This window comes from Puntigrus tetrazona, chromosome 11 (genome assembly GCF_018831695.1).
Source record: "Puntigrus tetrazona isolate hp1 chromosome 11, ASM1883169v1, whole genome shotgun sequence".
Taxonomy (NCBI): domain Eukaryota; kingdom Metazoa; phylum Chordata; class Actinopteri; order Cypriniformes; family Cyprinidae; genus Puntigrus; species Puntigrus tetrazona.
This window is the reverse complement of record NC_056709.1, coordinates 11066011-11093510: the sequence shown is the minus strand read 5'-3', so window position 1 is coordinate 11093510 and position 27500 is coordinate 11066011. Positions and strand designations below refer to the sequence as shown.

At 42.5% G+C, this 27500-nt stretch overlaps 2 protein-coding genes across 2 annotated transcripts in view; one reads left to right on the top strand and one right to left on the bottom strand.

Moving 5' to 3' along the window:
* zgc:158270 (uncharacterized protein LOC791213 homolog) overlaps nt 1-11937 on the top strand; it is a 12516-nt gene extending 579 nt beyond the window's left edge. The window contains 14 exon segments of the mRNA XM_043251387.1: nt 3055-3314; nt 4127-4261; nt 4939-5043; nt 5125-5175; nt 5771-5827; nt 7233-7325; nt 7399-7537; nt 7922-8049; nt 8120-8176; nt 8815-8886; nt 9674-9874; nt 9876-10121; nt 11149-11163; nt 11242-11937. Coding sequence (XP_043107322.1) covers nt 3055-3314; nt 4127-4261; nt 4939-5043; nt 5125-5175; nt 5771-5827; nt 7233-7325; nt 7399-7537; nt 7922-8049; nt 8120-8176; nt 8815-8886; nt 9674-9874; nt 9876-10121; nt 11149-11163; nt 11242-11352 — 1670 coding nt within the window. The 3' untranslated portion in view covers nt 11353-11937.
* Nucleotides 11938-12729: 792 nt separating this feature from the next.
* LOC122353583 (lysyl oxidase homolog 4) overlaps nt 12730-27500 on the bottom strand; it is a 24400-nt gene continuing 9629 nt past the window's right edge. Inside the window, 11 exon segments of the mRNA XM_043251390.1 lie at nt 12730-13858; nt 15698-15809; nt 16494-16630; nt 17262-17377; nt 17614-17857; nt 18784-18946; nt 20122-20289; nt 21590-21744; nt 22917-23105; nt 24703-24902; nt 26174-26212. Coding sequence (XP_043107325.1) covers nt 13788-13858; nt 15698-15809; nt 16494-16630; nt 17262-17377; nt 17614-17857; nt 18784-18946; nt 20122-20289; nt 21590-21744; nt 22917-23105; nt 24703-24902; nt 26174-26212 — 1594 coding nt within the window. The 3' untranslated portion in view covers nt 12730-13787.

Below are 27500 nucleotides of genomic sequence, written 5' to 3'. Positions count from 1 at the left end.
TTCGAGGTTCAGAATCTCTTGACAGAACACAAACAGCTGAATTCAGACGAGAAATCAGTGAAATCAGCAGGTGATTTCTCTCAGAATCGTGTCTGACAGCCAGTGTTGTGTTTCTGGAGCGTTGTGGAAAGGTTGTATAACGGTTTCTCTTGGTCATATGTTATGTATAGTTATTATGTAAATTAGAGTCCCATGTGGCTGAATTATTATCCGTTAATCTGTGTGTGTGTGTGTGTGTGTGTGTGTGTGTGTGTGTGTGTGTGTGTGTGTGTGTGTGTGTGAGTCGTAGTGGTGGCCAAAATGATTAGTATTTTAAGCAGCTCTTTTCCTTTCTTGTGTGTGTGTGTGTGTGTGTGTGTGTGTGTGTGTGGTAGGAAAGATCAGTTTAACATTCATTTGGTCATTGATTGTAATAAATCCAGTGCTGTTTTTGTCATCATCGGTCAGAACCGGAACAAACTGAGACTGGATCCAGAAGAAGCGTGTCTCTCGAAGAAGCTCCCGAGATCGAGGACAAAAGCTGCTTTAAACACACAGATGCTCACAGCGAAAAAAAAGTTTTTGTTGAAGTTAATTGATAAATAATCTGTTTTTGACGTCATCCTCATTTTACAGCCTTTCTACTCAAGTGCCTCAGACTTTGGATCTTTGCACGTAGTTTTGGTGAACGTCTTGATGGATGAGATGATCAGGTTTATCTGAGTGATCTCCTGTGTTCTGTGTGGTTAGACTAGTATAGGGTTAGTTTGGGTTAGTTTGGGTTAGTTTGGGTCATTGTTCTCCCGATGCTGCTGGACTCTTCTGTTTGTGTTCTGCTGAGAAACGCTCTGTTACCCAGAGTTCACCAGCTGGAGGAGGATTCTGGGTAACTGTAGTTCTGTGGTTGAGTTGTGAAAGTTCACACAGGCTTGTGTGTGTGTGTGTGTGTGTGTGTGTGTGTGTGTGTGTGTGTGTGTGTGTGTGTGTTTCTCCGGCTTTCTTGTGTTTTTCTCTCAGTGCGTTTGTTGCTTCTATTTGAGATTTTTTTTTATTTTATTTTTATATAAAAACTATATATTTTTTACTAACATTCTGCCCATAATGGGCTTGTTTCTGCTCTATAGAGTCCTGGCACTAAACTATATAATTTTTTTTTTTTTTTTTTTTGGCTAGTTTGTTTGAAGGACTAAAATTATATATTAAGCATAAATGTATGTATGTTGTTTTTGTATATAAAGACACACACACACACACACACACACACACACACACACACACACACACACACACATATTGTGAAAATACTGCTGTGTATATATTTAGATTCATCTAAATTATATAATTTACACCATAAATATTTAATATATAAATGTAACATTTCATTTACAAACATACGTGTGTACTGTTTATGTAAACTTTTATTTTGGAAAATATGTATTATTATTATTATTATTATTATTAATTAAATCGTTTGACAGCACTACTAATCAAAACAAATAAAAGCGACGTAGACATTTAAAAAGGAGCAAAAATGACAAATGAGCTTCACTAAAATATAAGGGTAAAAAATCATTAAACATTGCATTTTCTTTACTCTCAAAATATGGGCTTTTTAATTAGCAGACATCAGAAAATCATTTTATTTCCTTGTAAAATGGTGCATGTGATCGTTTGCTTATTAAACTGAAAAAAGAATCCTGAAGAGATGAATGAAGAAGAAGAGGAAGAGGAGTGAGGTTTAGTGAATACAGTCTGAGTGTTTTACTGTTCTGCTGATTTGTTCTAGTAAGTCACGTGTGTGTGTGTGTGTGTGTGAGAGATGAACACTGTATATGTTGTGTTCTGTTAGGAGCAGGATCTGTGTTTTCTGTGTCAGAGTCTGTTTTTGAGGTTAAACTGGTTTGGGCTGGTTTGTGTCTGTCGCTGGGGTTTGTGGGTAACTTTAGAGCGGCTGATGTGGGTCACTGCATTCATGCTCTGTTTTGAGGACAGACTCTGCTCCTGGGACTCCTGTACTATAGTAAAGCAGTACATACTGTGCTACAGTGCTCACACACACACACACACACACACACACACACACACACACTCACACACTCACACACACTCACACACACACTCACACACACACACACACACACACACACACACACACACACACACAGATCAGTGATGTACAGGTGAAACACAAGTCTGGTTTTAAAGGGTTAATCAGTCGAATCGAGATGTTTTTGTGTTAAAATGATTTTATTTTATTTAAAGATGCAGACACACAAAACATAGGCCTTTACTATAACACAGGTGCTAGTAATGAAGGGGAAAGAAATGTATAATTCATTAAAATTTTAATAAATACAAAATATAAGGATAAATAAGAACGTAGAATAATAAAAGTTATTAGTACAAATAGAAATAAACCACAAACCGTACAGAAAATCAAACTCCTGCTCAAAAAAACTGGCTTTAAAACAATGAATGAAGACAAAGATTATTAGATATTAGTCACCAGTTAGTGTAGAGAAGCAGATATTGTCAAATAACAAGATTTATTTTACCAGTCCATCATTCACAATTTTATTATTATTATTAATAACAATAATAAATAATAATAATAATAATAATAATAATAATAATAATAATAATAATAATAATATTATTATTATTATTATTATTACTATTAATATTTTTGGTAATTTTTTTACTTTTATTTATTAATTTTTTTAAAATGATTTTTACAGAACATCCCTAATATTCACAACCACTTACAAAAAACTGTCATACAGCAAATTCTGGTCTTTTTTTGTTTTTGTTTTTTCTCCAAGAACATTTTACCAATCTCAGACCTCATCAATCTTAATAACTTCTATTGATTTTAGTATCTGATCATGTATAAGTGATGTATAATTGTCCAGGAAGGCTGGAGCAGCATCGCATCGAATCAATCTTCAACTCGTCTGTCTATAAAGCCTGTCATAAATCAGTCTTAATGGGTTTCAGCATGTTATTCTTATTGAGTGAGGTCGCTTTTTTTTGTATGAAATTTATGAGAATCTGAAAAATAAGTGTCTGTCTCAGGGGTCCCTGGGGCCGAGGACGTCCGGCGGAAGATGAGCTCCTCTGACCGGGCCCCGGAGCCGGAGCCGTCTGGACCCGTGCAGGTGGTCGTCGCAGACGAGGAGAATCACGAGTTCAGTCTGGACGAGGAGGTTCTGGAGAGGATCCTGCTGCAGGAGCGGGTCCGGGATCTTCACGTGGTCGTGGTGTCCGTGGCTGGAGCCTTCCGTAAGGGCAAGTCCTTCCTGCTGGACTTCATGCTCCGATACATGTACAGCCAGGTCAGGAGCACCTCTCTCTTCAGAAAACACACTGGGAAGACTAGGAACATTAGTGGAATTAGAAACGGCTGTTTTCTGTGTTAAAGTGTGATTTATTTCTGTGTTTTTCAGCATCATTACTCCAGTCTTCAGCGTCACATGATCTTCAGAAATCAGAATAATACACTGATTTACTGCTTATTTATTATTAACAATGTTAAACAGTTCCCATTTACTGGTGCACATGTATTTTTTTTTATTTTTTTATTCTTAACTGTTTGCATTTTTTTATTTTATTTTTTTTAACATAACTGATGAGGGTTTACTGGAATTATGGCTTAGTGCTGCATTTTGACTCATTTTTGCATGTATCTATCAAAGCCAAAACCATACTTTGATTTATATGCACAGCCCGTTTTTACTCACACTTTAGTCATATATTTAATGTAATGCATTAATGGAAAAAAAAAGCTTATTTTAAATCATATTTCACCTGAACTTTCGAATAGTGGCCTAAAATGTTTTTTTTTTTTTTTATTTATTATTATTATTATTGCGATAAATGAGAATTATTTTTTTTTTTTTATGTGAGCTTAATGTGAAACCGTTCATTTAATTTAGACTTTGAGAAATTTAGAATTTTATTAATGTTGACTTTGTAAATGGTGCACATAATGTTGGTGAGATCAGGACATGCTGCCCATGAATGCTTTCTAATGTTGATCAGCTGATGTTAGTGGTGTAGAGCCGCTTTAATCCCTCACAGACGCTTCGCTGTCAAACTGAAGCTGATGTTTTGTGTTGAGTTCAGACTGACCCTCGCTGTGTCTCAGGGCTCGGACGCGTGGCTGGGCGGGAGAGACGAGCCGCTGACCGGCTTCACCTGGAGAGGAGGCTGTGAGCGAGAGACCACCGGCATTCAGGCCTGGAGCCATGTGTTCGAGGTGGAGAAACCAGACGGCAGCAGGGTAACACCCACATTAATCCAGTAATCATAGTATGAAAACAAAACCTGGGTACTGTGTGTGTTCATGATGTATATGTAATACACGTGTGTGTGTGTGTGTGTGTGTGTTATGAAAATGTATTTACATATGTATGTGTACGTCTTAAATATAAGTATTTTTAACATGAACATTTTCAGAGAAAAAAATAATTTATATATATATATATATATATATATATATATATATATATATATATTAGTGTGTACTATAACAACTATTAGATTTTATTTTTATTATAATTTTTTTTATCCTTTTCTCTATACTTATTTTTAACCAGTGGTTGCAGGATTTATTATTATAATAAATAAACTGAATTACACTGTTAAACAAATTTTTTTTTGTTATATAGTATGACTGAATAATTGAACTTAATGATTATTTTGTAAAATGTGTCCCTGGGGCAGAAAAGCAGTCCTAACACAGTATATTTGTAGAAATAGCCAACATTTGTATGGCTCTGAATATACTGCAGATCTTTAGGATATTAAGTGAAGATCAAGTCCCCTGAAGATATTTTGTAAATTCCCTCTGCTAATGTATCAATGATGTGTGTGTGTGTGTGTCTGAGTGTGTGTGTGTGTGCGTGAGAGTGTGTGTGTGTGAGTGAGTGAGCGTTCTGACCATCTGTGTGTCCTCAGGTGGCCGTGCTGCTCCTGGACACTCAGGGAGCGTTTGACAGTCAGTCCACCATCAGAGACTGTGCCACCCTGTTCGCCCTCAGCACCATGACCAGCTCTGTTCAGGTACGACCCGCCTCACGTGTGTGTGTCGCTGAGAGAGAGAGAGAGAGAGCGGTGTCCTGATGATCCTGTGTTTATCTGCAGGTCTATAACTTGTCCCAAAACGTTCAAGAAGACGATCTGCAGCATCTTCAGGTGAGACGCTCTGCTCAGCGCCGACGGTACAGACAGATCAACACTAATATATCAAATAGAGCATCATCACTATTAATGTCTGTATAGTGCTTTTATCCCCCAATTCTAGTTATTTGCATTCATTTTAAGTTAAACTAAATTTTTATTTACTTGCTTATATTTATACTTGCGTACTTATACATACTTTTACATATACATTTACTAATCTTGCTTGCTTATACATTATACTTATTTTTACTTATTTATTTTTAACTTTGAAGTTAACTAACTCTTAGCTGAATTTTAGCAAACTGCCAATTTAAATGTATTTATTTATTTTTTATCATCTTTTAAAGGCTTAATCTGCAGGAAACTGACCTGCTGTGCTTTGATGCTGTGTTTCACATCTTTCACATCTGTTTACATACTTCTCCAAAGTTTGTTCAGATGAACGTGGGTCACTTCACCGTATCAGCAGCAGATCTTCAGTCAGACCGGTTCTGTCTGCGTCGGTGTGTCTGAAACCCACTGAAATGTTGTCCCTGCGTTAGAAACAGGATGAAGTGTTCAGATCCGCTCTGTGATTTAATGTGTGCTTCTTCTTCTTCTTCTTCAGCTCTTCACAGAGTACGGCCGACTAGCCATGGAGGAGATCTACCTGAAACCCTTCCAGGTGTGTGTCTGTCTGTGTGTGTGTCTGTGTGTGTGTGTGTGTGTGTGTGTGTGTCTGTCTGTGTGTGTGTGTCTGTGTGTGTCTGTCTGTGTGTGTCTGTCTGTGTGTGTCTGTGTGTGTGTGTCTGTGTGTGTCTGTCTGTGTGTGTGTCTGTCTGTCTCTGTGTGTGAGTTAGGGTTAAGTATCGTTTGTTTTTGGGTTTTTCCGATACTTTTAAAATGGTTCCAGTGTCTGAACTAATAAAAATAAAATATTTCCCCAAAAAGCACTAGCTCTATAAACACATTCACACCAGAGGGCGCCGTCACACAGAAAAACATCCAGAGAAGTAGAGACATCTGTGTCTGAGTAAACTAAAGATGTGAGGCTTTGATCCATAAAACAAAGACGATAAACACTCGACCGCAGCGGTGTGTCGTTTATTACTGTGATTCAATCATCTCTCTGATCTGTGTGTTTGATTACAGTATATTACTGTAACACTTCAGAATACTGATCCATCATTAGATGACCAAATGAATAATGCACTATTAACACTAATAACTAATATTACTTGATCAGTATTCTGAAGTGAAGATCATCATAACTCCCAAAGATCAGCTGACGTCATTGAAAGCTTTTGAGATGCATGTAAGGTTTTGTTTAGTAATGACTCGAGTGTTACTACATCCTTCTGAAGAAACTACTAGTTGTTTGGGTCTGTATGCTGAAGTGAAGATCACGGTAACCTGCTAGTAATGATTTAAATCTAACAAAGTTAATTACTAACCAGAACCTTACAAAAACCTCAAAAGGTTACTTCAGTAATTACTACATTTTAATTCAAGCATGTTTAGCTAAGCTAGTTAACGGAAGGCTAGCGTCTGTCTTCAGAGCAGGTGTTCCCGTGTTCACGTGCTCCTCAGATGCTCTTGTGTCCCAAGCGGTGTTTCTTTAAGTCAGAATGTAAACAGACAGACATGTGCACTCGTGATACTACTGTGTGTGTGTGTGTGTGTGTGTGTGTGTGTGTGTGTGTGTGTGTGTGTGTGTGTGTGTGTGAGCATGTGAATGTGCATCAAAGCTTGTCAACCCTCCGTTTTTCTTTGTATTCTCCTGTATTTCTTCATTCTCCTGATTAAATATATTCCCGTTTGTCCTGTATTTGTTTATCATGCTATAAAAGAATCCCACCCAGAGTTTGTTTGCTCCATACTCCTCTGATGATAAAACTCACTGTAAAATGGCTCTAACCCCATCATAAGAATCGTCATGAAGCGCATGCTTCTCACACAGACTTCAACCCATTTGTCCCCTTAACCTGACAACTTTACCTCTTCTCTAGTGATGCTTTTGTCCCTGTAAGTGTGTGTGAGACACTGCAGTGACCGTGTGTGTGTGTGTGTGTGTGTGTGTGTGTGTGCAGTCGCTGATGTTCCTTATCCGGGACTGGAGTTACCCGTACGAGCACTCTTACGGTCTGGACGGGGGAAAGAAGTTCCTGGAGAAGAGGCTGCAGGTGGGTGCCGTGACTCGTCAGGAGTCCGTTCCTCCTCTTTATCTGCTCTGCTCAATCCAGCTGTGATTCTCAGGTCAAGCAGAATCAGCACGAAGAGCTGCAGAACGTCAGGAAGCACATCCACTCCTGCTTCTCCAGCATCAGCTGCTTCCTGCTGCCTCACCCCGGCCTCAAGGTGGCCACCAACCCCCGCTTCGACGGCCGCTTACGAGGTCAGAGCCCCGGACGCTTGTGAAGTATTTTAATGGACAACATGAAAACACATTTCTATGATGCAGTTAATTTGAAGTTTAAAACAAAATGAGCTCTGAGCCTAAACCTAAAGTTGTGATCAAAATATATTTTAATAAATGAGCTTTCAGGAAGATTTTGGGCAGAAATACCAAATGTTCCCCATTAGATGCCAGCAAACCTCTGTGGTTGATTTACAGTAAGGTGTGTCTGTGTCTGTCTGTGTGTGTGTCTCTGTGTGTGTGTGTGTGTGTGTGTGTGTGTGTGTGTGTCTGTGTGTGTGTGTGTGTGTGTGTGTGTGTGTGTGTGTGTGTGTGTGTGTGTGTGTGTGTGTGTGTGTGTGTGTGTGTGTGTGTGTGCGCCAGACATTGACGAGGAGTTCAAGACGGAGCTGGTGAATCTGGTGCCGCTGCTCTTGTCTCCTGAGAATCTGGTGGAGAAGGAGATCAGCGGCTCTAAAGTCACGTGTCGAGATCTGCTGCAGTATTTCAGAGTAAGTGCTTCTCCATCGCGTCTCCATCGCTCAGAGGCCTGCTGGGATTGATCGTGTGTTTCTGTCGCAGGCCTACATGAAGATCTATCAGGGTGAAGAGCTGCCTCATCCCAAGTCCATGCTACAGGTACAGACATGATCCTCACTCCTCAGAAAATATCCGCTTGTTTAATGAACTAATTATTAGAGGAATATATTGCTATTGTGCAGCAGAATGCAATATTTACACTTAGATTAATGTTTAACTGCACTAGTTAATATAACAATACTTCAGCAGTGTTCATTAATCTTACTTCATGTTAATTTCAGCATTTATTAATGCATTATTAAAATCACAAGTTTAGTTAATGCTCTGTGGATTAACATGAACTATCAATGACCGACTACGTTTTTTTAAAAATATTTATTTTTATAATAAATGCATTGAATGTAGTGTTCATTGTTTGTTAATGTTATCAAATGACCTCTTTATTTTAAGATGTTACCAGTTTACTTTTAAGGAATATAACACTCAGTTATTTTATTGCAAGTTTTGGGTTCACAGCAGCTCCCGAGACCATACAGTTGTATTAAATGGTTTTGCAAAATTTAAATCTTAATTAAAAAGTTGGAGATCGAGGGAAAACATCGTGACTCCAACCAAGAAGTTGAAAAGCCTTTACGGAGCACCTCTGAAGATTTCTCAGTCACGCGGTCAAGTTTCAGTGCTGCTGAACACATGCATTTCACCTGAACTTTGTGTTTTGACGGAGTTTCTGTGTTCAGGCCACGGCTGAAGCTAATAACCTGGCGTCGGTGGCAGGAGCTAAAGACACGTACAGCAGGAGCATGGAGCAGGTACGACACCGACGAGCTACAAGACACTTCACTGAGAGTCATGTTAAAAATAACAAGGAGAAATTAGCAGGTAATGAGAAATGTCTTCATTTGATGTTTACGTCGTTTAGCAGACGCTTTTATCTCAAGAGACCGTGAAAGAAATCAAAACCAACTATACAGCACTGAGAGCTCAACACGGTCCTGATTCCTGTTTATCTTCAAGCTAGAGACAAGAAACAATAAAAGTGTGTGTGTGTGTATATATGCACAAAATACAAGTTCGCCAATGATTAGGATGTAGTGAGCATGCTGGTGGTGTGTGTGTGTGTGTCTCTGAGCTCCTGGTGTGTGTGTGTGTGTGTGTGTGTGTGGTGTGTGTGTGTCTCTCTCTGAGCTGCTGGTGGTGTGTGTGTGTGGGTGGGTGTGTGTCTCTCTCTGAGCTGCTGCTGGTGGTGTGTGTGTGTGTGTCTCTCCCTCTGAGCTGCTGGTGGTGTGTGTGTGTGTGTGTCTCTCTCTCTGAGCTGCTGGTGGTGTGTGTGTGTCTCTCTCTGAGCTGCTGCTGGTGGTGTGTGTGTGTGTGTCTCTGAGCTCCTGGTGTGTGTGTGTGTGTGTGTGTGTGTGTGTGTGTGTGTGTGTGTGTGGTGTGTCTCTCTCTGAGCTGCTGGTGGTGTGTGTGTCTCTCTCTCCGAGCTGCTGGTGGTGTGTTTGTGCGCGCGCCCCTCTGAGCTCCTGTGTATATGTGTGTGTGTGTGTGTGCGCGCGCCTCGCTGAGCTCCTGTCGGTGTGTGTTGGACGTGGTCTGCAGGTGTGTGGCGGGGACCGGCCCTACATGGCCCCGGCGGACCTGGAGCGCAGTCACGAGGAGCTGAAGCGGAGCTGTGTGGGTCAGTTCCGGGGCGTGAAGAAGATGGGCGGAGAGGAGTTCTGCCGGCGCTATCAGGAGCAGCTGGAGCAGGAGATCGACGCAGGCCTGTTTCTCTCAGCCAGCCCAAACACAAACAACTATACAGCACGGAAAGAACATTTTCTTCGCGGCGCGGACGCCGGCCACGCTCTTTGCTGTGATGTTCGTGATGTACGTGTCGTCGGTGCTGACCGGCTTCGTGGGCCTGAGCTCGGCCGCGGCGCTCTGTAATCTTCTGATGGGGCTGGCGCTGACGGCGCTCTGCGTCTGGGCTTACGTCAAATACTCAGGGGAGTTCAGAGAGGTGGGCTGCTTCATCGACCGGCTGGCAGAGACGCTCTGGGAGCAGGTGTGTGTCTCTCACTCTCACACACACACACTCTCACACTTACTCACACATGCACACTCTCGCTCACACGCACACACACCCACACTCACTCTGTTACACACACTCACGCACGCACCCACACTTGCTCGCTCGCTCACTCACTCTCACTCACACACTCACTCTTGCTCACACACACGCTCGCTCTCTCGCTCACACACTCACTCACTCTCACTCACTCTCGCTCACACACTCACACACTCACTCTCACTCTCGCTCACACACTCACTCACTCACTCTCGCTCACACACACGCTCACACACTCACTCTTGCTCACACACACGCTCGCTCTCTCGCTCACACATTTACTCACACTCACTCACTCTCGCTCACACACTCACTCACTCTCGCTCACACACTCACTCACTCACTCACTCTCGCTCACACACACGCTCACACACTCACTCTTGCTCACACACTCGCTCGCTCACACACACACTCACACACTCGCTCGCTCTCTCGCTCACACTCGGCTCAGAAGGTTTAATAAACTACAGCTAAGGCAGCTCAGATGGTTAATGTGTTTTATAAAATGTATATTTAATACAGTTCTGTGCCGTGTTCAGTTCTTGCTGGTTCTCTACCAGCAGGTGGCGCTTACTGTTTGTGAGCGGAGCATTACATAAACATAAATGACATCCAAACTTTTCTAAAAACAGTTTCTTTCACAAATAAAGTGACAGAAACACCCGCAGTAGGTTTTGATTCATGTTTATTCTACAGAAGTCTTTGGAAAATCTATTTGTGGTGGTGAAACTATGAGAACATTTAACAGCAGTGTCGTTCACACACCTCTCTATATACTCAGTGTTTACTGTACGCTGATTTATGATGAGTTTATTCCCAAGCCGGATTTAGACCCTCAATAGTATACACTTAATACAGTGATTGTTCACAGCTCAGATAGTACAGGATCAGTTTTTCACGTCTTCAGTGTAGTTTTGTTTCTGTCTGTAACGTCTCACTCTCTGCTCACTCCCTGCTCACACAGAGGACGCCGCGGAAGGTGAGAGTGACCTTTGACCTCTTGGTGTCAGTGGTGTGTGTGTTTGTGAGCGACGCTAACACGCTTCTCCGGTTTCAGGTCTTTTCCAAACTGTTCGAGGTCGCGCGGAGCAAAGTGACGCTGAGCGCCGTGATTCCAGCGCAGAGACAGAGACTGTCCTCAAACAACAACATCAAGAAGAGGAACTAGCCTCACGCTAACGCTGAGGATTCTGGGGTTTCACGGGCTCTTTCACCAGGTGTCCTCTTTCTCCTGTCCTTTCTTCTGTCCGTCTCATCTGTGCTCATGGAGAAGCGTTCGGACTCGCTGACGTCTCTGTCCTCCGCCGGACGCTCAGAGCGGATCACGCTCCTCCAGAGGACCTCGTTGAGAACGCTGAACTGTACAGATGAACTTCCTGTGCTTCATCATTCCATCCATCCTGTCTCCAGCACAGACCAGGGTTTTTAAACTGCTGTGTGTGGTGTGTGTGTGTGTGTGTGTGAGAGAGAGAGTGTGTGACGCTGTAGCAGGAGAAAACACGGATCATCTTCATCTGCAGGAATGATGCTGGGATTCGTGCCCATGTCTGAGAGAAACACACACACATAATCATGCAGCGCAACACACACACACACACACACACACCCACACACTCACCCACATAAACACTCATGCAGCGCACTCATACAAACATACTCTACTGACACACACTCACATAAACCTACTCATGCAGTGCAACACACAGTCTCACACACTCACACACACAAACACATACCCCTAAACATACATTGCACCACTAAACATACACTTGCAGCGCAACACACACACACACACACACACACACACACTCTCACATACACATACTCATGCAGCGCCCCACACACACACACACACACATAGTTTTATACTGTCTTCATTCATGTCTTCTGCCTTGAGCTTCATCATTCCGGAATGTTTCATTCTTTTTCCATTTATAATTATATTTCTTTAATTTATTTTTCAATTTGATTAAAATGAATCACTGTATGTTCTCGTGTGAATCGTTTCTTTGTTCATGAGTCATCATGATCTAATGAACTGATTCAGTGCTCTGAGAACCGAAGCCGTTTTCAGAAACTGCTGATGCTTCGAATGTCTTCCACATTCATCAGTTTAAAACTGAACCGTAGATTAGTTGATGTTTGGTGACGATATAAACCCAGAGTCTTAAGAGACTTGATTCTTTCACACAAAGTAAAGCAGAGCAGAAAGTCTTGAATTCATAAACCATGCCATTAAACCGTGGCACGCACTTCTTCAGTATTTCAATCTTGTTTAGATGTTTTTACTGAAAAACACCCTTAAATCAAGACTCATTTACAACAAACATCTGTCAGCGAGGAATAAAAACGTGTTTCCCTTCAAATTCAGATGTTTTCAGACCGTTTTAATCCTAAACCTCTTCATTTCACATCTCCAGTAAAACTATCTTGAATTGAGTCTTCAGACATTTTAACTTCATAAAACCTGCAGAAATCTGGTTCAGGTGAGACCTGTGTGCAGGTGAAGTCTGATAATCCGGCCTCATGCTCTAGAAATGTCAGATTTCTTATGTTTGACACGAGACGTTTATTTTTCAAGTATTGAAGCACAATCTGTAAAAGAGACCGCCTGTTCCTCTTCATAGAGAGAAAGCCTGAGGTCAGACAGAGTTCATAAACCTGTTCATGCCGAGACAACAGTGATGAAACATTCGTTACACAGATTCTAATAAAGTATAATAATAAAGACTACATGAGCCACTAAAATCAGCACCAGTGGCCAGAGAAATAAACATGACCCACACAAAATATCAGAAATCCTCTACAGACCACGCTCTCAACCGTCCTCCGTCATCCAAACCATTGTTCAACACTGTTTTATGCTCTTTTTTTACTTTATAATTAACAGAGAGTAAGGTAGATATCAGTATATTTCATTAAATATGATTCATTTTGTGTTTCTAAAAGTTTAAAAAACGTTCAGTGATCAAATAATTACTGAATTTCATTTTGTGTGTTTCTTTTATATAGAAATGTAGAATTAGAAAGCATTGTTTAGACTTTGAAAAGTTAAATTCATGGTTATTTGATCGTCAATGAAATGCTAGAAATATTTGAGAATGAAGTGAAATACTTTGAAGTCAGTCTGGTTGAGAGCTGCTGATCTTCAGAGAGATTTTAAAATGAAAGACAGAGAATAAACATGTTTTCTCTCCAACAAACCAAAACGAGCAAAATGAAACGAGCAGGAAAAAAGACTATTCTATTGTGTTTACTTTAAATTGTTCCATTCGGAAAAACGATGTTCCAATTTCATCATGACCGATTGTCACTGTTAGTGTTTTTTTTTTATTATTATTTTGTGGCATAACATTATTTCCTGGAATCTGGAACAGATGATGAAGATGAATCATCCAGATGTGCTGGAAACTCCTGAAATCCCTTCATTATAACGGCAGGAAGTTCTTCTGATCTTCTGCTTCATGAATACTGGCCAAAATGTACTGTAAACGCCCGCCTGTCAATCATCACACTAACCCCACCCCCTACCCGTCAATCACGCAGGCTCCGCCCAGCGAGTGTTGCGACGCGATGTCGCGATCAGAGAAACGCTTCGGTCCATCAGAGGAAGTTGTTTGAGATCTGACGCTGGTGTTCAAACAGGTCCTCTATCTCTGCGCTGTAAGCGTCACCTGAAACAACAGCAACGTCAATCAAACCTCAGATTATCAGGCGTCAAAACTAATAGTTCTTTCTTGTGAGTGTACTACAAAGATCTTGAGAGTTTTATTTACAGCTCAAAACAAAGACTGGTGTTATTATTCGAAATGTACTTTTGTTATTTACTGTAAAAAATATTCAAACTAAAAATGACGTTGCACTTAGAAATGTGTGTGTGTGTGTGTCTCAGTGTGTGTGTCTCAGTATCTCTGCGTGTGTGTGTATCAGTTTGTCTCAGTGTGTGTGTCTCAGTGTGTGTGTCTCAGTTGGTCTCAGTGTGTGTGTCTCAGTGTGTGTGTCTCAGTGTGTGTGTCTCAGTGTGTGTGTGTCTCAGTTTGTTTGTCTCAGTGCGTGTGTGTGTCTCAGTTTGTCTCAGTGTGTGTGTCTCAGTGTGTGTGTCTCAGTGTGTGTGTCTCAGTGTGTGTGTCTCAGTATCTCTGCGTGTGTGTTTCTCAGTTTGTCTCAGTGTGTGTGTCTCAGTTTGCTTGTGTCTCAGTTTGTTTGTCTCAGTACGTGTGTGTGTGTCTCAGTGTGTGTGTGTCTCAGTTTGTTTGTCTCAGTGCGTGTGTGTGTCTCAGTTTGTCTCAGTGTGTGTGTCTCAGTGTGTGTGTCTCAGTTGGTCTCAGTGTGTGTGTCTCAGTGTGTGTGTGTCTCAGTGCATGTGTGTCTCAGTATCTCTGTGTGTGTGTGTCTCAGTTTGTCTCAATGTGTGTGTCTCAGTGTGTGTGTGTCTCAGTTTGTTTGTCTCAGAGCGTGTGTGTGTCTCAATTTGTCTCAGTGTGTATGTGTCTCAGTGTGTGTCTCAGTTTGTTTGTCTCAGTGCATTCGTGTGTCTCAGTATATCTGTGTGTGTGTGTCTCAGTGTGTGTGTTTGTTTGTCTCAGTGTGTGTGTGTGTCTCAGTGTGTGTGTGTCTCAGTTTGTTTGTCTCAGAGCGTGTGTGTGTCTCAATTTGTCTCAGTGTGTATGTGTCTCAGTGTGTGTCTCAGTTTGTTTGTCTCAGTGCGTGTGTGTCTCAGTGCATTCGTGTGTCTCAGTATATCTGTGTGTGTGTGTCTCAGTGTGTGTGTTTGTTTGTCTCAGTGTGTGTGTGTGTCTCAGTTTGTTTGTCTCAGTTTGTGTGTGTGTCTCAGTATCACTGTGTGTGTGTCTCAGTGTGTGTGTCTCAGTGTGTTTGTCTCTGTTTGTTTCTCTCAGTGTGTGTCTCTGTTTGTCTCAGTGTGTGTCTCAGTTTTTTTGTCTCAGTGCGTGTGTCTGTTTGTCTCTCAGTGTGTGTGTCTCAGTTTTTGTGTCTCAGTGCATTTGTGTGTCTCAGTATCTCTGTGTGTGTTGTCTCAGCGTGTGTGTCTCAGTTTGTTTGTCTCAGTGTGTGTGTGTGTGTCTCAGTTTGTTTGTCTCAGTGTGTGTGTGTTTCAGTGCGTGTCTCAGTGCATGTGTGTGTCTCAGTTTTTTTGTCTCAGTGCGTGTGTGTGTCTCAGTGTGTGTGTCTGTTTGTTTGTCTCTGTTTGTGTGTGTGTGTTTGTTTGTCTCTGTGTGTATCTCAGAGTGTTTGTCTCAGTGCGTGTGTGTCTCTCAGTGCATGTGTGTGTGTGTGTGTGTGTGTGTGTGTGTCTCAGCGTGTGTGTCTCAGTGTTTGTCTCTCAGTGTGTGTGTGTGTGTCTCAGTGTGTGTGTGTGTGTGTGTGTGTCTCAGTGCACCAGTGTGTGTGTCTGCAGCTGTGTGAGTGTGTCAGGTGTGTGTGTGTGTGTGTGAGTGTGTGTGTGTCTCAGTGCGTGTGTGTCTCTCTCAGTGCGTGTGTGTGTGTGTGTGTACCGGTGTGGCAGCTGTACAGGTAGACTCGTGCTCCGTCGTAGCGGCAGCGGCAGCGCATCACGTTGTTGTTGAAGTCAGACTCGGCCATGTCCAGCGAGGGATTGACCTCCACCTGCAGAGACACAGCCCTCAGCCTGAGGTTACTCTTATACTCTTCATCTTTAATATGCCTCTGATCCAAAATTGCAAGATTTGTAAAAAAATTCCTGAACGTCATTCCCATTTTTTTCAATCTTTAAAAACATTTGACCTTGTTCTCAGCAACATGAGAGAAGATAGTCTTCTAGAAAGTATAGTTACAGTAATGTACTGCAGGCTGATCTTATTCTATTCTATTCTAATTACAGTTTTGAAGAGAAAATATAAATGTTTTTGAAAAAGAAAACTTTAAAGACAAAAAAGTATTTTGAAAAGGCATAAGCGGCGATATGCTTTTTTTGCCAAAAGAACAGGGTTTTTAGAGAGAAATGGTTTGAGCTCGCTTTCCTTCCCACAGCGAGACATCGACACACGGCTACTGAGATCATTCCTCACAGACGACTATTGTTGGACATATAAATACCCTGACCACTAACTCTCTTCATTCACTGTATTTTTAGACGCTTTCATGAATGAGGACGTCACCACGAGGAGGTTTGTTCAGGATTAGTTTCTGTTTAAGCCTCTGGTGGTTCTTCTGGGGTTCCTCAGGGCTTCTCCATCCACACGTCTTCATCAAGATCCAGGCTCTTCTTCTCAGCACCTGAGGCTCGCCGCTGGTTAAGAGTGTGTGTGTCGGGGTTATGTGACCTCTGACCTGGAAGATGTAGTCTCCGGGCCTCACGTCGGTGACGTCCACCCACTGGCAGTCGATGTCGTGGCGGTACGTATCCCAGCAGCCCACGCTGATGCCCTGCTCGCCCATGTTATAGCAGGCGTAGCGTTTGGTCAGGCCTGCGTCAGAACGACAGCTCTGTCAGTTATTATTTCTATTAGTATTCTTTTTTTGGGGAAACAACACGTTTGAAAAAAAGAGTGTTTAAAAAATACAGAAAAAGGCTTTTGGGAAAAAAAGGAAATAAAACCTATTCATACCAGAGCGAGTTATTTGTATGAAATAAATATTAGTGTTTTTCATACTGAAGTACAATTTCAATTTAAAGTATAATTACAATTAAGTATATTTTTGGCCTGACACTTTTAATCAATTAACATTTAACTCAGTATCCATATTTTCTCTTAAATGCAGTTTTTTGAACACTTCTGTAAATACATAACTGCATTTATTTATAATTATTTCCTCCCCATCCATTCAGGAGTAAAGATTGTAAAAAAAACATTTTTGAATATAGAAATATTTTAGACCTTGTAGCTTCACTAACGTTTTTACGTCTTGGCATGACTTTACCGGGCGTAGGATCCTATCGATTAAACAAATAAATATTAAATAAAAATATTAAAGAAGAAAATAAAAACTCATTTTTGATTACATTAAAAAAAGGATTATTTCGATGGAATTTATTGTGGCGTATAGAAATGCTGCTGTCTGATTGGACTGGTCAGAAGTGTGGATGAAGGAGCTGACCTTCGGGGCAGTAGGTGTCCTCCAGACAGAAGCTGGCCTTGTGACCTTCAGCGACCTTCGTGCCGTTCAGGGTCAGGAGGTCATAGTGCGTGAAGACCTCGATGCTGTGGTAGTGTCTGTAAGAGACGTACAGTGTATTGTTGTCTGTTTCTACAAATACAGGACTGTAAGTATTTGAGTATGTTTTGAAATGTGACAGAAGTTCAGTTCACGACATTCTTCCCGTCACACGCCGAGCTCATCATCAATGAGATGAAAGCAATATGTGTCTCCTGAAACTCCGTCAGCGTGCAGCAGCCAGCGCTAAATATGTCAACGTGAATTCTCACACTGGCTTCTGATTGGCTCTCACCGGTGGCACTGGTGCCAGGTCCAGGAGTCCCGCGAGGCTTTGGGCCTGAAGTCGGCTCGCCCGAGGTTCATGATGCGTGAGGAGAAGCGCAGCAGCCGCCGGTGACCGTACGGCCAGCTCATACGAGCAGCAGACGACGACAGACAGTTCTCCTCGTGAGCACAGGTCAGCAGGTGAAGAGGACGGTCCTCCAGATACGCTGACTCCTGAACCAGCTGAGCGTCGATCACCAGATCAGGAGCCACTGACACACACACACACACACACACACACACACACACACACAACATTTACGTCATTTATCAACACCATGTTTCTTATTAGCTCAAGAATTATGAGGTTCCTATAAAGAAAATGTATTTGTTCAAGTGTGTGTGTGTGTGTCTGTTCATGTGTGTGTATGTATATGTATGTGTGTGTGTGTGTCTGCGTGTGTGTGTTTCTGCATATGTGTGTGTTTCTGCGTGTGTTTCTGAAAGGGTGTGTGTTTCTGCATGTGTGTGTGTTTCTGTTTCTGTGTGTGTGTGTGTGTGTTTCTCTGTGTGTGTGTGTCTGTTTCTGCGTGTGTGTGTTTCTGTAAGTGTGTGTGTGTGTGTTTCTGCGTGTGTCTGTTTCTGTGTGTGTGTGTGTGTTTCTGCGTGTGTGTTTCTGTAAGTGTGTGTGTCTGTTTCTGTGTGTGTGTGTTTCTGCGTGTGTGTGTGTTTCTGCGTGTGTGTGTTTCTGCGTGTGTCTGTTTCTGTGTGTGTGTGTGTGTTTTCTGCGTGTGTGTTTCTGTAAGTGTGTGTGTCTGTTTCTGTGTGTGTGTGTTTCTGCGTGTGTCTGTTTCTGTTAGTGTGTGTGTTTCTGTTAGTGTGTGTGTGTGTTTCTGCATGTGTGTGTTTCTGTGTGTGTGTGTGTGTGTGTTTCTGTAAGTGTGTGTGTGTGTTTCTGCGTGTATGTTTCTGCGTGTGTGTGTGTTTCTGTAAGTGTGTGTGTGTGTGTGTGTGTGTGTTTCTGTATTTCTGTAAGTGTGTGTGTGTGTGTTTCTGTAAGTGTGTGTGTGTGTGTGTGTGTGTGTGTTTTCTGTAAGTGTGTGTGTGTGTGTGTGTGTTTGTAAGTGTGTGTGTGTGTGTGTGTGTGTGTGTGTTTCTGTAAGTGTGTGTGTGTGTGTGTGTGCGTGCGCGCTCGTACCATCCACACAGGTGACCCCTGCGGCTCTGGCTCCGCCCCCTCGTGGGCAGTACAGGTGTGTGTTTCTGTGGCAGTGCTGGATGGAGATCTCGTTTCCGGTGCAGTGTGTTCCGCTCAGAAGCGGGTCCTGGTCTCCGGAGCTGCTGGGCCAGAACCAGGTCTCCTGCGGACGCAGCGAGCGTGTGACTGACTCCGCAGGAATCCGCCCGGACTCTAATAACGCCGCTATTACAGCTAATTCATGCACATTATCAAATATTTTCCACGTTCCTCTCCACCGTCTATTTAGCGAGAGCCGCTTTTAAACAGGCTTTTATAAGAGTGCAAATGTTCTCCAGCGCAGCGCCTCTATTTTGGGTTTGTTTTCTCTCTGGTTTCCTGCTCTTTCCCTGAATCTGTGCAGGCTGTAATTACCTCTGCATGGGAAACAACAGCCAAGAAAACAAAAGCTCGGCGGATGTAAACAGTGACAGTGAGGGAACGCATTCGTGTTTCAATCAGTCTCTGTCTTCAGGCTGCTTCAGAGCCGTCGAGCCGAGAGAGAAACCTCACACGGCCTCTTCACACAAACAAAGACTTTTAGCTGTCTGTTAGCTGGCGGGTTCTTGCCTGTAGAAATATCACACTGGGGGCCAGATGTAGTACAAACCGTCAGGATTCACTAAAGACTCTATCTAATGTACGTCTGTAGGAGTTTTCTTTTCAATTTGGTGAATTTCTGGGAGGAGAGGGTTTAAACCAATCACACGACGCCACTTGAATTTACTTGCATTTGTGGCATTATTTTCTGCCTGCAAAAGCGTGTCTTAAAGCAGGCCGTAATTTTGCGTAGATTGCACTGGTCATTATGGAAAGGAGGTTGCTCTTTGTCAGTAAATCACACAGATTCTCCACTTTAGATGTTTCCACCTATTTTAATGCACGTTTTGGGATACTGGATGGAAAAGACGAGATGTGCATGGGTTTAAAAAAACCTTTTAAGACATATTTACTTTTTACACTAAATGAAAAAGACGTATTTACTTTGAATAGATGCTGTTCACACTACGCCAAAATAGCATATATTCTTAGCCGTGTTAAAATACAGCATGCAAAAATCATTTTAAATGACATTATTCAATAGATGCCACCTCACCGGGACATAAAATCCCTCCCTAACCCTACTTGCTTCTCGCTTTATGTGACTCTTCAATCTTTCGTAGTTAAATGAGCAGCTCTAGACGGAAACGTAGCCACCGATGGCATGCAAACAGTCCTTTAACCTGAAATAGTTTTCCTAGCAAACATTGCTCTTCTTGTGCCGTAGTCAGTAAACGTAGATGAAGGAGGATCATGTACCTGATGGGCCCTGGAAGCGAAGCCGAAGCCGAGCTGTCGACACACCACCATGGCTTCGTTAATGCCCCAGTTCTCGCTGCAGACGGAGCCCCACCTCTGCTGACCGTTCTCCTCCATCAGCACCTCCACCCGGCCCTCCGTCGCCTCCCGGCCGCCCGCCAGACGCACCTGATCACGGCAGACTCAAACGTCACCTTCCACCGGGTGCGAGGTCATGATAACACACTCAAAGTTTGGTGTCGATATACTAAAGATTTTGGCGTCACGCCATCAAACATTGTTTAATAATAACAGTATATGCACTTATTCAGTATCTAGCACTCTATTCTGTTCTATAAAATAACTAGCCCCATTTAGAATCGCTAAAAGGCCTGTGTTTTTCCATCAGTTTTCTTTTTAATTATTATATAATGATATAACAAACGCCTTGCTAGGTGGACTGCGTCACTTCCACATCACTCTTTTCTTGATTTTGACACAAAACAGTTTCTCCAACTTAAATTTAGCAAGTTTTTATCCAAACACACTCTTTTGTCGATTGCTTCTATTTCCTCTTCCAAGTTGCTTTGGATAAAAGCGTCTGCTAAACGACTGAAAGTAAATGTAATGTATTTAATAGCTATTGTATAAAACGTATAAATTCAGTAGCTATTTTGTCTGAATCAGATTTGATGAAAGGAGGAGCTCGTAAAAGGAGTGTATGTTGTTAGCGTGACTGAAGCGGTCTGTCTCCGGACCACCGGGGGGCGCTGTGAGAAAAAGCGCTGTGGATGTCGTCACACAAACAATTTTGTTGCTACATTTAGTAACTTTTCACACTACCTTAGCAACGTCGTCTTCCAAAAGCAGCTAGCAACAAATGTAGCCATTTTTAACATCTAATTGGCAACTTTTAGCAACCACTGATAAGTGACAATAAATCCAAATTACACAAACAGAGGAAGCTAAAGATGCCTATCAGTACACACATCACAACCAGACTTCTCTGCTATTTGCAATAATTCAGTAATTGTTCAATTGTGTAGCAATTTTATAGCACGCAGCTGCGATTGTTGATCAGTTAGTACTCTGTACGAAAAATAGAGAAGATAATATTCCAGGACATTATCACCCTGTAACCTGAAAACACAATACAGAATCTCATGCATTTTGTTTTACAAACAAATTCGAATTAGCATATATAGAAATTATATGCTGTGACAATTTGATTACGCAACAAACTGACCTTCCTTTAGCGACTTTCTCAGAAAATTAGTTGGCAAAAAAAGTTTCTTTCTGGTCATTATGTTAATTGAAGAACGTGAAGGCAACTTTGGACAGTTGGCGGCGCTAGAGAGTTTGAGTTAGAGACTCTAAATTAGCTCTGATTCATGTCCATACTGTCTTCTACCTGTGTGCCAAATTTCGTAAATTTTTACCATATGCTTCTCAGCGGAAGAAGAAAACGAACGCCAGCGTTAGCCCGTACCGTAGCGCTCAGGCCGGCGTTGGGGACGTTACAGCGGACAGATGCATCCTGGGAGTGTTTGCACGAGTAACGCTGAACCTCCTGGAAGCGGCACTGTGTGATGGAGCTCTCCCGGCCCGAACACTGCACCTCGTTCATGTGGATCAGACCCGTACCTGCACACACAAACACAAACACCACAGGCCCGTTTACCTGCTAGAAATAGTCATTAGCGCGTTGTGTTTGGCAGGAACCCGTGACTGGCAGCGCGAGTGATGTGGACGCCGCTTGGGTGAATTACACACACGGGCCAAATGGAAGCGTTTAATAGATGGAAATAGCAGCAGACGCGTGCGTACGGACGAGACTCCCTGTAATTTGTGCTCGGTTGGGTCATGATGTCATCAGAGAACGTGTCTCTTATTCTCCTCGTCACCACTGAAGAACAGCCTGACAGCGTCTAATTCAGAACACGGTCCCTGAAAATAGAGGCGTTCAAAACCCCAAAGCTGAGAGCATGGAACAAACGCACATTATATAGGACAAGCATGCTGATGTGTTCAACTGTGAGCCTTCAGGCCCGGGAAACCCTGCTCGACCCACATTACTCCACAAATACTTCATTTATTTCTCGACTTTTTTAAAATCTAAGAATAATTACAGTTGCAAATGTTTTTGTTTATTTTTATGCAATATTTTTATTTAATAATAATAATAATAATAATAATAATAATTGATAGCAATATTTAACATTTATTCAATATTGTTCATATGTAATATTTCTAAATAATATGTATAGTTATTAATATTAATACATAATATATCGGTATTAATATATAATCACTTTTTCGCAAATTGTGCCAAAAGGATAAGGAATATTTATTTATTTAGTGTTGTATTTTTATGTAAGAATAATAACAATGAACATATTTTTAATAAAAATAAAAATAATAATAACATTATATATATTACATTATTATATATTACATATAATCACAATTTTTGTCTCAAATCATGCAGAGATATTCTAGGAATATTTAGTTTAATCATTTAGTAAAAGTAACTAAACAATATTTTTATTATATATATAGAAACATACACTCACTGTATACAACTACTTTTTTAGGGAAAAATTGCAATCATATTTTTTCAGCCCAAACTGCAGCATTGGCAGCAGCATGAAGACTGAACTAAACATTCACATCATCTGAACTGTGTCTGTGTTTTCTGTTTAGACTGGCTGAGAAACTCAAACCCTACCCATCGGTCACTGGGAAGAGAGGAAATAGCCTTGATACGAGCGGCTGGTATCAGCTCTGGATCTTTTACCATAGTAAGAAGTCATTACCTTGGCCCATGAGCGCTCCTCGCAGGGCCTCTCTGGCCGAGCCGAAGCCCAGCTCTCTGCAGACCACGCTGGCCGCGGTCAGATCCCACAGATGGTCACACACTGTCCCCCACTTTCCCTCACGGAGAACCTCCACACGACCCTCACCCAGCCTCGGACCGGCCTTCAGACGCACCGCCGCCTGCAGGTACACACACACACACACACACACAGAGGGGGACACACACACAGAGACACACACACACACACAGAGGGACACACACACAGAGAGACACACACACACACAGAGACACACACACACACACACACACAGGGACACACACACACACACACACACACAGAGGGACAGACACACACAGAGGGACACACACACAGAGGGATGCACACAGAGGGACACACACACAGAGGGACACACACAGAGGGACACACACACACACAGAGGGACACACACACACACAGAGGGACACACACAGACAGAAGGACACACACACACAAATAGGGACACACAGAGAGACACACACACACAGAGGGACACACAGAGGGACACACACACACACAGAGAGACACACACACACACACAGAGGGACGCACACACACACACACACACACACAGAGGGATGCACACAGAGGGACACACACACACACAGAGGACACACACACACAGAGGGACACACACACACACAAATAGGGACACACAGAGAGACACACACACAGAGGAACACACAGAGGAACACACACACACACAGAGAGACACACACACACAGAGGGGACACACACACACACACACACACACAGAGGGACACACACAGAGGGACACACACACACAGAGGGATACACACAGAGGGACACACACACAGAGGGACACGCACACAGAGGGACACACACACAGAGGGACACACACACAGAGGGACACACACACAGGAGGGACACACACACAGAGGATGCACACAGAGGGACACACACACACACACACACACACAGAGGGACGCACACACACACAGGGGACACACACACACACACACAGAGGGACACACACACAGGAGGGACACACACACAGAGGGATGCACACAGAGGGACACACACACACACACACACAGAGGGACGCACACACACACAGAGGGACGCACACATAGGGACACACACAGAGGGACACACACACACACAGAGGGACACACACACACACACAGAGGGACACACACAGAGGGACGCACACACACACACAGAGGGACACACACACACACACACAGAGGGACACACACACACACACAGAGGGACACACACACAGGGACACACACACACACAGAGGGACACACACATAGGGACACACACACACACACATAGGGGCACACACACACACATTCTGTGTAAACATGGAGGTGTTTGACGTCTCTAAACATGGAATCTGAAATAATCAATAAAACCAGGAAAGTTCTCCAGCTCTAAAATAAATACGACCTCACGACAGGCGTGTCAATCATGAAATTTCTACCCGACATAAAAACTGAGAATACTTCATCTGGATCATATTCAATATATAACTAAAGCAAAGCTGCAGTAGATGTCTTTCACTAGATTGTACAGACCTTTAACACTTTCCACATTAGGTGTTGATAATCACATCTTACACACTCCTGATCTGTTTTTGATCGAGTGATTCTAGACTTCAGGAGATGTGTAATAGTGCCCCCTAAAGTGTAACAGTGAAAACATGGAGAATTCTGTATTTGGCAGCGAATGAGTTAATGGGTGTTATCACAATCTGGGCAGGACACTCACATTCAAAGGGGCGGGGCCTGCTGGTGTCCGGAGGCGGAGCTTCTGGAGAACTGAGCGCCGGGAACACAGCGCACCACCGCATGCATCGCTCCGGCGCAGGGAACCTCGTGCCTCGGGACGGAGAGCTGCGCTCGACACTGACCCAGAGAGACCTCGGAACCAGAACACTGGACCCGCTCGACCCAGAACGCCTTCTTACTGACCGCCGACCTGCAGGAACACACGATTCTGAACGCTCTTCTAAAGAAGTCTCCTCTGATCACCAAAACACAGCAAAAGCAGTAATATTGTGAAATGAGCTCATGTGAAATTGGACGTCTGCCGCAGGTCTCAGAATAGTTGTGACCGGGTCATGTTTATCACGGTGTAGCATCTCCTCTTCTTTTCAAAACTTGGGCATCGAGGTTATGAGTTTCTGGAGTTTTGGTTTTGGATATTTGGTCCATTGTTTGTCTGATATAGGTTTCCAGCTCCATCTTTGACATATTTTTCATTTTATGATGATCCAAATGTTCTCAGATCAGTTCAGACCAGACTTCTTCTCTTCCCTGAAATAGACGTCATCCGGAGGGGAGCATAAGTTGCTCTAAACCCTTTATTCCTTTCAGCATTCATAATTCCTTCCAAAACAGGAAGCTGCTCACACAGTATACACTTATACACCTCCATACCACCAGAGACACCGCTTTTGAACTGAACGCTGCTCCTCTTTATCTCCGAGGACACGGTGTCAGTGATTTACAACAAGAAGGTGAAATCTGGACGCATCTTGGTCCACGGGACACAACGAGATCCTGGACCATGTTCACATATGGCTTTCTTTTATCATGATAGAGCTTTAGTTGTCACCTGCAGGCGACTCGGAGGAGGTTTCTGGAAGGTTTCCTGAACCCATTCGGTGATGATGTTAATGACAGAATCATGTGACAGTGTCTCCTGAGACCCGAAGATCACGAGCATCCAACAAAGATCTTCAGCCTTGTCCCTCACACACAGATTTCTACAGTTTCTCTGAATCTGACGATTTGAGGAAACCTTCTGATGTTGAGGGACGTTGTTTTTAAAGTATCCCACAACCTTTTTCCACACAGACTGTAGAGCCTCTGCCTCTCTGAAACATCCCTTTTACAGCTAACCATGTTCCAGACCTGATTTCATTAACTTAATTAGTTGCTAGGTATTCCCCCAGTTGAATCTCGCTGTTTCAGCTCTTTGTCACCCGTGGCAATCTTTCTGAGATTTGCAGCAGGCATCAAAATTGAAAAGAGCTCATTAAGTGGATATAAGTAAAATTTCTCAGTTTAAGCATTTTTATGTTCTCTATGTTCCATTGGCTTGCGTGCATCTTTTTAATCATATTTTTAAAAATTGTGTTGTAAATAGTACAAATGTAACTACAGTTTTTTCTATGTTACTATTCAAAAGCCTTAGACTGGTAGTGCACAGCCAGCCCTGAAGATAAACAGCGAATGAAGCCGTACCTCGTGGCTGGATCCTCCATCTTGGAGTCCCACAGTTTCCTGAAACGACACAAATGAGCCGATAAATAGGATTATATTAAATAAACAGACTCCACATGAGCACCAGAGCTTGTTTATGTGTGTCAGTCACATCTCAGACAAAATAATGTGTTTCCTGAGGTGACTTCCCCCTGCTTTCAATCCTTTGACCTCAATGAAAAGGTTCGATTTGAAAGATTTGAAGGATAAACAATGCAGATTTATTTTTTCTTCTTTGCTCATATTTTCCAAGGGGGCCTATACTTCTGACCATGACTGTATATATATATGTATGTATATATACACACACATAGAGCAGTGTCAGCGAGCAGCAGATGGTAAATAAACTCTATCTAAGTCTCTGAGGCGTTCTGCTGGGTTTGTGGTCAGCAGACGTTCACACACAGATCTCCATGTTCTCAAAGCTGAGCCAAAACCGCTCGAGCTCGTGTTTCCCGTCCATATATCCCAGCTCCTGCGGAGGACGTGCATGAAAACACACGAAACGAGGCCCGGGTGTATTCTGGTCTAGACCGGGTCTGGAATCTGAAACGCAGGATCGGTGAAATAAGTCGAAAACAAGAGCTTTAGAGAGGAGCGGATGGTGCCTGCAGCTCAGGGCTTTCATTATTCATTATTAGTCACTTTTCCAAACGCATGCATGTAAACATCGGATTGGCTGGTGCGTCTCTGGGGGCGGGGTTTAGGAGGTTTATGTATTTTTGCATCTTGCACAGATCAAACCCAACAGGACTTTTCCGATGGCTTTTCGTTTCAGAAAAGAAAGGTATATAATAAGAGCACAAATATAAAGGTCTTATCCGTTCGGTTATTAACGTACTTTCTAATTTGGCGTTCAAAAATAAATGACCTACAAACACTGCTTTTAAGTTTCTCATTATGTTTATAGTTAAATATATTTTTATCAACTTGTTTTCTTTCAGTTTGCAAACCGAGTTTAGTAGAAGATCCCTTCAATATCAGACACTCCTGAATTGTCTCAAACAGTCATTTTCATGAAATGATGAAATCTGCAAATCTCCTTCGGCTGATAATACAGCAGTAGATTTATAAACCAATCATTTCTAACTAGAAACAGCACAAGTGTGGCCAAAAATGATCAACTTGTTTTTACTGTTTAATCAACGTTTATATTTTTTAAGTTCTTTCCATTGTAAAGTATTTTCAAGAAAACCTTTAAATCTTTTGTATAAATGTCTAAAAAGATTAAGGCCAGAAGTGCTACAGAAACACATGATCCTGCGTCGGGTCGAACAAAAGCTGGTCGAACAAAAGCTGCTGAACACAG